Source organism: Phoca vitulina, unplaced genomic scaffold (genome assembly GCF_004348235.1).
Source record: "Phoca vitulina isolate PV1807 unplaced genomic scaffold, GSC_HSeal_1.0 scaffold94, whole genome shotgun sequence".
Lineage (NCBI taxonomy): Eukaryota > Metazoa > Chordata > Mammalia > Carnivora > Phocidae > Phoca > Phoca vitulina.
The window spans coordinates 1,284,337-1,295,817 of record NW_022589797.1 but is presented as its reverse complement, the minus strand read 5'-3'; the positions used below and the strand labels follow the sequence as shown (position 1 = coordinate 1,295,817).

At 42.2% G+C, this 11,481-nt stretch overlaps 1 protein-coding gene across 1 annotated transcript; it reads right to left on the bottom strand.

Moving 5' to 3' along the window:
* Positions 1-6,315: 6,315 nt before the first annotated feature.
* LOC116627169 (olfactory receptor 13C7-like) lies at positions 6,316-7,398 on the bottom strand. The gene is given in 3 exon segments (XM_032396870.1): positions 6,316-6,694; positions 6,697-6,960; positions 6,963-7,398. Coding segments are annotated over 3 exon segments (954 nt in total). The 3' UTR covers positions 6,316-6,440.
* Between the last annotated feature and the right edge of the window lie 4,083 nt (positions 7,399-11,481).

Here is an 11,481-nt window from a genome sequence, read left to right as displayed (position 1 = left end):
CCTCTCTCGCTGTCTCTCTCTCTGTCAAATAAATAAATAAAATCTTTAAAAAAAATAAAAATTTATTACTTTGAAGCTATAGGTCAATTAGTGGAGAACTAATATTTCCATAACAAATTTTCTGACCCATGAATAGGAAATATTTCTCTATTTTACTATCATTCAAAACATGTTATAATTAAAAATTTTATGCATGAAGGTCATGGAGATCTTTTGCCAGATTTACCCCTGTATGATGATATTTATATTTTAATATGAATGTATTAAAATTTTATATTTAAATAGATAAATATGCATGATTATTTTAAAAATATATAAATATGTTTATATTTCTTGGTATGTTTTAAAATATTTCATAACCTGTTGCTGCAGTATAGAAATGCAATACATTTTTTTGTACAGTGATCTAGTGTTGAGGAACACTCTTTTTTTTTTTTTTTTTTTTTTTATTTATTTGAGAGAGAGAGAGAGAATGAGAGACACAGAGCATGAGAAGGAGGAGGGTCAGAGGGAGAAGCAGACTCCCTGCCAAGCAGGGAGCCCGATGCGGGACTCGATCCCGGGACTCCAGGATCATGACCTGAGCCGAAGGCAGTCGCTTAACCAACTGAGCCACCCAGGCGCCCAGAGGAACACTCTTTTAAATATTTATACCGCTAAGTTAGTTTAGATTCTGGATACAGTAGGCAATAATAACACCGGTAAATAATGACAACTTTTGTCGTCCTTCCCTTCTGCACTGGCTGAGACCTCCAGTTCAATGCTGAAAGGTTTTTGTTTTGTTTTATCATGAATGGGTGTTGTTTTTTCAAATGTTTTTCCTGCTTCACTTGATATAATCATGTGGTTTTTCTTATTTAGCCTGTTAATATGATAGATTGCATTGACTGATCTTTGGCTATTGAACCAGCCTGTCATTCCTGAATGGAGGAGAGCCTTGTTGCTGCTAGAGAGCAGGAGTTTCAGCTCCCCACTAGGGCTCTGCTGATTCCCTCCTGGCTGGCAAGGGCAGGGGTACATTTTTACTACTGCCATGTCCTCCGCTGACATCATGGGAAGAGCGGCCTCACTGTCACAGGCACAAGTCCTGACTCTCCTCTAGACCCTCTCTGATACCACCCAAGTGGGAAGGAGAAGGGGCCCCTCATTACACAAGGGAGGGGGTGAAAGTGCAGGCTTCCCACATGGTCTCCACTGACACCTGGAGTGGGGATTTGTTACTGTCTGGTGGAGATAAAAGTTCCACCTCTCTGTTCAGCCTCCTCTGATGCCACATTAGGTTTAGGATTTTGCATCAGTGTTCATGGACAGTGTAGGCCTGAAAGGAGTTTATTGCTTTTCTTTAATTTGAAAAAGAGCCTGGCATTTGACCAAGACTGGTTTGCAGTTTCTTGTATCTCAACTGAGAATGATCTACCATGTAAGATAAATGTAGAATTGCAGGTAGAGAATGCAGTGGTCAGCAAGAGAGGGAGACCAGATAAAGATGCTTTTACTTTGGCTTTGTCATTTTCAGGATTCCCTAGGCTGCTAGATAGAGAACTTACTCCAACCAGCTTAATCCCACAATGAACTGTAATGTTCATGCAGCTGAGAAGTTCAAGGGTGGATTCAGTCCCAGGCCCAGCTGGATTTAGGGACTCAACATGTCATTAGGACCTTGGGTCCCTCCATCTGTTTCTTATCTCTATTTGTCTTTTTCTGTCTTCATTTTACACTCTGGTGCACAGACTTCCTCACATGGGAGGGAAGAGAGTTGTCAGCAGCCTGATTCAGGTTTTTCTATTAGAGTCTCAGATGAGAACGAGCCCTGGCCAACACCTAGCCTGCAGCCTTGTGGAGGACTTGGTCGAACTCCTGACTTACAGAAACTGCAAGATTATAAGTGTGTGCTGTTTGAAGCTAATAAGTTGGTGGTGATCTGGGACCTTTTCTCTGCTTGCTCCAATCACAAATGTCCTGGTTAGTTTGGCTTAGATTATATGCCTTCCATTAGGCTGATTGCTGTGCCAAGAGTTGGTGTACTCTGATTGGTAGCTGCATGGAATGACGGAAGAGTGAGAGGGAGCAGTCCCCCCACCCGCCCAAAGATAACAATGGGTGTACTGTGTAGGATGTAGCTGACTGCTGTGATGGCGTTCTTAGGGAGTCCAGCTGTGACTTTTGAGTGCTTATAGCAGACGTTGCAAATTGGCAACCTCTAGCCAAATCTGGCTATGGAACAAATTTTGTTTGGCCCTCATAATACTTATCTTGATATCATGAAAGAATCTACAGGGAACAGTCAGCTCAACTCTGCAAGCACCAGAGGTAAACATGGAACCTGCAGCTGGGACAGCTGCTCTGCATCGCCTCCCCCACTCCTACATCCCTTCCTGGTAGCAGCTGACTGGGGTCCAGGAAGGTTATCTGCTGGAAGAGGCAGTCAGCTCCTGCTTCACACCTGGTCCTTCCCCACAGTCCAGCATCTGAAATGCTCTGATTTAACCTATTAGGGTGATTACATTCTTGACCTGTTGTCTGTGACCATCTGGGATGTTTGATTTGGTCATGTTAGTAAAAACTTTCATTGGAGACTGTAATCTCTGGAAGATGTTAGGGATCATCCTAACCTGAGATAAATGGTCACTAGTTGTAATGAGGTGGAAAGTAATCAGCACATAAGCAGAGCTCTGGAAGCCCCCATTTGTCAGTGGTCTGTTCTAGACTCTTTGGTTACCTCCAAAAGCGTGGACTGAGTTGAAGGCTTGTTTTCTTTGCTTCTGAGACCTTTAGATCAGGGAGCCTTCATGTTTGCCTCCAAGCCCTGGGCTAGGACCTTCCTTCCCAACTAAGAGGATGGGCCTGCTGTAGGGATGGGAAAGTGGGTGGGGCATGGCTCATCCCTACCTGTTGGCAAGAGGAAGAAAGGCTTTGAATGAGGGCACCTGGAGGATAGTTAAATGTCCCGAGGCTTACATTCAGGGCTTTTCCTTCTTCAAATGAAAATATCTTATTATTTTTCCTGTTACTATATGATCATTGTAAATATATGATATTCATATAGGTCTCTCATACTTCTTAAATATTTTCCGTAGATATTGTAAAGTTTTTGTGACTGATGTGAATTGTATACAACTACTCTAGTGTACTTTCTTACTACTTCTTGTAGTTTTGGCATTCGAGTAAAATTTTTTCTAGTTAAACGACATTTGTGAATAGTTTTCTTTTTTCCCCTTCTTTTCAATATTTATATTCTTTATTTTCTTCATCTCATCTACTTAGCTAGACTGCAAAATGATATAGACATTGAAAGCCGGTGACCTAATCCAGGTTGTAGGCATGCTGCTTGCTGATGTTCTGATCCTTTCTTTCATGTCAAGGGTAGTTTCCTCTATTGAAGTGTGCTACTTTTAAAAAGGCAGAAATCAATGTTAAATTTTATCAAGTGACTTGTCAACATCTGTTGATGAGATCACTTTTTCTTCTTGAATCTATTAGTAAAATGGTTTCAATAGATCTCCTAATCTTTCCTAATGTTAGAAACCTTGATGCCCCTTAAAAAACTGGGTACTGTGTATCATGTATTTAATATGCAGTGATTTAAATCTACTCAGGTTCAGTAAATGACTTTTTTCATTTGATCAACTTTCTTTGCTCATTCATCATCTTCTTACTCTTTCAAATTCTTCATCCTAATACTTGTCTGCTGGTATTTTGTCTTAAATTTCCACAAGCATGTATTTTTTTAAAGATTTTATTTATCTGAGAGAGAGTGAGAGGGAGAGAGAGAGAGAGAACAAGCAGGGGAGGGGCTGATGGGGAGGGAGAAGCAGACTTTGAGTTGAGCTGTTGAGCAGGGGGCCTGACACTTCGCTCCATCCCAGGACCATGGGATTATGACCTGAGCCAAGGCAGCCATTAAACTGACTGAGCCACCCAGGTGCCCCTCAACAAGCATATTAATACTTTTGTTATTTCAGTATCAATGCATTATACTCATGTATTATATTCATAAGATTCCCACATCCTTGGTAAGTTGAGACCTTCAATGGGATGTAACTATACTTCTTTTTCTAAATGTCTCAGCTTAATAAAGTCATCTAGAATTGTAACTGGAGTTATACCCTTGCTTTGTCGTCACTGTTTACCTCGATGCATTTCCTAATAATTCCTTCATATATTTGTCTTTGCACATTTGATATCAAGCATTCATTAGACTTTATCCGTCTTTGGACATCTGACCATTCTCCACTGTGTCTTACATACCATATCTGTCCCAGTCCTTCCATTATTTATTTTTAACTATTTGTTTGGAGAACTTTATAAATAAAATTTCTTTTTGAGAAAGGGATTATAGGGGTATGTGCTGTCTGTGTTTACACATGCCAACAATGGGTTTTCAACTCTCATATTAGTGCAATGGTCAGGGTGTGTAGAATTTGGACTTGCAGCCCCTTTCCCTCAGAACTCTGTCAACCTTGTTCTGCTGGCATCTACATTTAGGGAGGCAGAGCAGCAGGCCAATGGCAGCCAGATTCTTGTGCCCTGTTGGGAAATATGCTTTTAGGCTGTGGAAATGTCTTTAGAATTACTTTGGCATGTATGAGAATTACAACTTATCCTTGGATCGACTGTACATAGGTATGTCTTTTGCTACAATTCTTACCTGGTGACTGATGAACATTTATGAAGAAAATATGCAGAATTTCTGTTCAGTGAAATGTTTTTCTCCTCCTTTATTATTTGTCTTTCATCTGTTCTGTTTTCTCCTCCTGAATTACATAATGGATCCCCCTGGTCTACCTTTTACGTCTCTCACCTGTTCTCAAATAACCGAATTCTCTCTCTCTCTCTTTTTCCCCTCTAAGCCTAGGAGAGAAACTTAAGTTCTTTTTAATTTAAAAATTCATTTTTAAGCATTGTTTTATCTACTTTTAAATACTTTCTACTGGATTTTATTTGATCAATAATGTTGATTTTTTTCCCCTAAGACAAGTTTTTATCTCCCAGTTACCTTTTCCCCTAGCTTCTCTTTGATAGACTGCTTTTGCTTTATTGATTCAATAGCCTCCAGAATTCCACAGAGAATACCACTGACGCTTTTCTTTACTGTCTCATAATCTTCCTGCAATAACTCTTTTTCAGGAAAGCCTGTTTGTTTGGAGGGTTAGTTTATTTCCTCCCTGTTGGGTTAAAAGTTCATGTCAGCTCTCAGAGGCTTTCTATTCCACTCATTCTTTTAACTGGACTTCTAGATTACTAACTATTGGGAGCTTGGAATTCCTCACCAGTCATGGGGGTGATTCTTAGATGTCTGCTGGTGAACATCACCTTCTTCTCCCTCTGACTGCCATGTAGGGTTGGGTATTCTTAGGTAAAAAAGCAACTGATGGTCACCACTTGGAGGCATGCTTGGTCAAGCCAGGTCAGGAAGTTAAAAAATTCATTTGATTCTTTTTTTTTTTTTTAAGATTTATTTATTTGACAGAGAGACACAGCGAGAGAGGGAACACAAGCAGGGGGAGTGGGAGAGGGAGAAGCAGGCTTCCGGCTGAGCAGGGAGCCCGATGCGGGGCTCGGGATCATGACCCGAGCCGAAGGCAGACGCTCAACGACTGAGCTACCCAGGTGCCCCTCTTTTTTTTTTTTTTTTTATGTTATGTTAATCACCATACATTACATCATTAGTTTTTGATGTAGTGTTCCAAAATTCATTTGATTCTCCTAAATACATCTCAGTTTCCACATCACTCTGATGACCTATGGGAGGCCTCAGCTATCCAGGGACAGAGCCAGGGGTGAATAACATCTTCAAAAAGGGGAAAGAAAAAAGGCCTGAGTCTTTGATCCTTGCATTAGTTTTGCCACAACCTACTCACTCTCCTCTCTGCTCCAAAGCTGCGAATGATTTTCTGGTGGGGACCATGATTGAGGACAGGAAATGAGGTTAATTATGGAGACTTAGGAAGAGAACAATTCAAGAAACAGTTTTAGGAATGAATGTGAAAATAAGGAGAAAGAAACAATGAGCATAAAGATAAAATATTACTATTATTTAATATGGAGTAGGGCATGTTGAAAGGTAACATGAATCAAGGACCCATCCAAATATGTTCAAAGAAAGAGGCCAAGGAGCAACTGAATTACAGACCTATAGACTAGAGCTTTTTGTAAGTTAAAAATAAAACTTGAAGAGTAATTTTTCTTGGACATCAATTAGTTCAGTAGGCATCCCAAAGATGGGCAACTATAAGGCTTGACCAATGGTATACACTTTTGTAGAAGTGCTTATAGAATGGGGCAGAAACATCCCATTTAAGGCTTCCTATTCACCTAAAGTCTTCTGTGTAATCAGATTTGCCTATGCACCTTTGAGGAAATTGGCCCCTTATCTTATCGTCTGAGACCTTCAGGTGAGAGAAACTAGGGAATAGAGATCTATCAGGACCCCTTCACCATCACTGGGCAAAGTGTTTGTGAAATACCAGGTTCTTCACAGCAGCCTTCACGTCCTTGTTCCTGAGGCTGTAGATGATGGGGTTGAGCATGGGGGTCACCACCCCATAGAAGAGGGAGGTGAGCTTGTCTGAAACATCCTGCTTGTCTGCCCCCAGGGGGTCCTTGGATTTCGGCTTCCCATACATGAAGAGGATTGTTCCATAGAAGATGACCACGACTATGAAGTGGGCAGAACAAGTGGAGAAGGCCTTTTCCTCCCCTCAGCAGAGGGGATCTTCAGGATGGTAGCAATGATAAACACATAGGAGACAAAAATGAACAGAACTGGAATGCCCAGGAAGATGACATTGGCCACCCCCATACTGATCACATTGATGGAGATGTCAGCACAGGCCAGCTTCAGGACAGCCAGGATCTCACAGGTGAAGTGGTTGATGACATTGTCCCCACAGAAGGGCAGTCGCATTGCTAAGGATGTTTGCACCATGGCAGTCATGCTTCCAGCTGCCCAGGAGCTGATGCCATGGGCACATAGGCAGCCTTGCTCATGACCATAGGGTACCTAAGGGGGTTACAGACGGCCACATAGTGATCAAATGCCATCATGCCCAGAAGCACACACTCTGTGGCTCCCATGGCAAAGGAGAGAAACATCTGCACGGCACAGGCGGAGAAAGGTATGGTTTTCCTTGGGGTTAGGAAGCTGTCGAGAATGAGGGGGACTGAGGAGGTTGTGTAGCAGATGTCCAGGAAGGAGAGGTTTCCCAGGAAGAAGTACATGGGCGTGTGCAGGCGGGAGTCAAGGATGGTCACCAGGATGAGGACCCCATTGCCCAGCAGGATAACGAGGTACATCAGGAGGATGAGCACAAAGAACATTTTCTCCGGCTCTGGGTGGGCTGAGAGCCCCAGGAGGATGAACCCCACCACAGGAGAAGTCCAATTGGACCTGTCCATGGTATATTTTCCCTGTCACCTGCAGGAACTCAGAAAGTCAACTTCACGATTCTCTGATACCTAAAGTGGTCAGATATCCATTGAGGATACTTTCTTTGCTAAGCAGCTGGAGAACAGCCCTGGCAATCTGGGGGGCTCTTTACATTGCTCTAATTAAATGCAGAGAAATTGGTAAAAATCTACTTTGTGATATTTGGCCACCCATAGAGGTGTTTGACATTTCACAAAATTAGGTTTACTTTTCCTAATCACATTTAAGATTAACATCACACATTTACCTCAGCTTATATCATGCGTGGCTGATTCATTTTAATCAATTTTGTGAGAATTGTTATACTCCATTTGTATGAATATTTTTTTTCTTTTTTTTTTAAGATTTTATTCATTTATTTGAGAGAGAGAGAGAGAGAGTGTGTGTGTGTGGGAGGGGTGGGTGTGGGTGTAAGCACAAGTGGTGGAGAAGGAGAAGCAGGCTGCCCATCGAGCAGGGAGCCTGATGCGGGGCTCGATCCCAGGACCCTGGGATCATGACCTGAGCCGAAGGCAGACGCTTAATGACTGAGCCACCCAGGCACCCCTGAATTTTTTTCTTTGGGGGCATAAGACTGGTGGAAATAACTGATCTTCATTCTCAATTCCTGATCATTCCCCTCTCCAAGTAATTTTGCATATGACTTCCCTCCTCTTTTAGAGTTCTCTCTCACTGTCCACAGACCCTTGGGATATTCAGTAATTCATTCCTTCACTCACCTTCCAAACTCCTTGGAGCACTTACCAAAAGAACTGATTTTCACCAGTCATTCAGTGTATGGGGGTTATCAAGTCCCTTTTCCTCTCTGGGCTCTGTTTCCCTAATACTCATTTTGGAATGGATTATATTTAGAAATATTCTATCCAGGGAGTAGATGATCTCATGAATTTCTCATTCTTGGACTTTCTGTCCTACCACTGAGAAGTCCTTCTCTCTTTCCTTCCAGTTCACCCCATGCCACATAGTCACAAGGAATGGAACCAGGAACTGGGCTGGGCCCACAGAGTTTACATATTCTTTTACAAGTTCTGTCTTACCTTTTCTGTAAATAGAGCAATGAAGAAAACCACTTGTCTGAGGTCTGGGAATAGTCCAGAGGCTGAAATTAGCCAATGTGATCTGAAAGTAGCAGCCAGAGGAATTAGCCCCTAAAATGGATGAGAGCTGAGTTTTCTGGTCTTTGTTCTATGTTTGGGTAAAATCCACAAAGGACCATGCATTGCATATGAAGCCAGTTAAATTCCACCCTGCTATTGGGATTATCCTAGTCCCTGAAGTGATTTAAAGTTTTGAAAGTGAAGTGACGAAGTTTAGAAAATTTAGACATCTGGGATTATGTCCCCGAGATCCAATTATTTTGAAGTCTTTCCAGAAATACTTTATTCCCCCTCCCTCCCTTTATACCCATCCTGTTGAGCTATTGAAAAGATTAGGAGGAAGGGTCATGCTGGTCCTGCCAGAATTAACATAAACCGCAAGTCAATGAGAACTCTCAGTAGAGTCCATGATAGGTCTAGGAGAGTGTGCAACTCACTGCACAGGACAAATCCTTATAGCTCAGTATCCCTGGCATTTCCAAATTCAGGATGTTGGGGTTGGAAAGAGGCAAGTGACCTGGAAAGTTCCTTCCTTCTTGTCTGTGTCCCACCATATAGATTGTGAGCTCCTACCATAGGCCAGGCCTTTATAAGGCATTGGGAGATTCATAAATGAATCTGGTTCTAGCTCTTGCCATGAGAGTTCCACAGGCATAGCAGCTGTGGGCTTGAAAAAAGCCAGTTGATTGCAGAAGTGATGTCCTGTTGTTTGAAGTCTTTCTCATGCTCATTTGTTTTATCCTTTCCAGAGAATAAACTTTTTGTTGGGATGGCTAAGAAACAGGTGGCCAATGTCATGGGTTGAGGGAGGGGCTGTGGGGACTCTGTTTCTTATACATTTTTTGCCTAATCCTCCTTGTTTTAGCAGCACCCCTTCACCCCTGGACCTAGAAGGACCTGGCACAGTGGCTGTTCAGTGCTGGAGATCTGGTTGTAGCACAGCACTCTCCCCATTTGTGGCTCAGGACTTGGCTCTGTCAGATCTGCCTTAGAAACGACCACTAGTCCATCCACTTTCCAGCCTTCAAAATGTTATCACTCTGATGCCCCCCTTCTTAACCTTGTGGTTTGTCATTTAAAAACAAATGAAACAAAACAAAAAAAGCTGTAGTTTTTGTGTGTTTCAGGAGGGAGAAAAATTAGGTGCATGGGTTCAGTCCTCCTGTATGCCTCAGTCCTGATTCTGTGCAATTTCTAACATCCTCTGTTATTTTCTTATGTGCATTAGTCATTGTTTCTTGTCTGTTTCCATCTGCTAGAATGCAAGTTTCATAGAGGCAAGGACTTTTTTCTACATTGTTTATAAATGTATCCTAAGTATAAAAACTGGACCTGGTTTGTGGTAGGCACTCAATAAAGAGTTGCTGAATAAATTAATAAATGAATTTGTGACCTACCCTTGTTTTCTTCTTTGCTCCATGGTAGCTCGTCTTTTTATATTTTTACTTTTATCCCATCTTTTTAAATTTTTATTTTTTAAACATTTTATAATGTATATAACATATTGGTACAGTAGAACATTTATGCATTTTATAAATAAATAACCAGATGGTGTAAACTGTAAGGATGCATGGCTTTAAAACCTAGGGGACCATTGACCAGATACATAGCTTCTGGCTATGGCTCCAGCCTTTCAGATATGTAACAAACCTCTCTTTTCTAAGTGGCTCTTAAATACTGGAAACATCTATCTTGAGCAGAACAAGCTTGCAGAACTCAGGACTTTTGGCCCTATTCAAAGAGAATCTGCCATCTTACTTGTCTGCACCAGGTACCTTTCTTTGTTGGAGGCCATCCATGGTGAACAGGGGTGGGTGACTGCTCCTGTTTCGGAAAGTCACCTCTGAGCTTCGAGATGCCTTGAGGGTCTGGTTTGGAGTCTCTGTCTCTCTCTCCCCACCTTGGGTTTCTCCTGCAACTCTTCTACAGCCTGTCACCCCTCAGTATTCCACTCATGGCCTTGGGTCTCCTGTGGAAAGCTCAGGAACAAGTGGGAGAGCCCACACCATTGCCTCGGCTGTTATGATTGGCCCCAGTACGGCCAGGTACACAGGAATCGGGACACATATCACAGTGACAGCCTGACTCACTTCTGCTCTTTACGGGAGCTGTGCCCACATTAGCTCTTAACATCTTATTACGTTGGTGTCTCTTTGTTGCCGGGTGGACTGGGGATACCTCGGGCTCCAAGGCCTTGACACAGCCCATCCAAAAGACGCTGCTGGGGGCTCTTAATCTTGTCATGAGAAAGAATTCAAGGACACACACAACACAGGAGATGAGCAGTACAAACAGGAGAGTTTATTAAGTCTTATTACTCACTCTCTGGACGTGAGAGCGGGTGAGCTCAAGGGAGTGCTGCACCCACTGGGGTTTGGATTTCTATCTTTAATCGACAGTTGTTAACAAAGGGGTGGAATATTCATTACTCTAAGGTGGAAATTTTCTTCAAAGCAGGTGGTCTCTTCCAGGAATGTGGGTTATGTGCCTTTTCTTCCTTAGTTGGTCGGGGATTTTCTGTCATGGCACCCTTAGGGAGGAGACTTTTTTAGCCATCTTGGGCCTGTCTGGTTTAATCTGGTTTCCTGTGTTTTTGTTTTGGAGTGCTGCCAGGATAGACCCCTGACTTTAGTTAGCTGTGACTTCCTCTTTGCTAGCTTCCAGGCATCCTGTCAGAACCTAACTAACTGCCTCTAACAACTTTAAGCCCTCTCCATACTTTCCTGCAATGAGATTGTGCATGGGAAGAAATAACCTTAATCAGTAGGTTAAGTAAAAATTCTGTAGAAATTGTAGGTATGAATTTTATATATGTATAAATATTTTATATTTACATATATTTCCTCTTTCCACTGAAAGGCCTAGAAACTATGATAAACTCATTAGCACCCTTGGCACCCAGATTGTGGTTTCTAAATACCAGTCCCCACTAAAGGAAACAAGAACTCCTTAGAG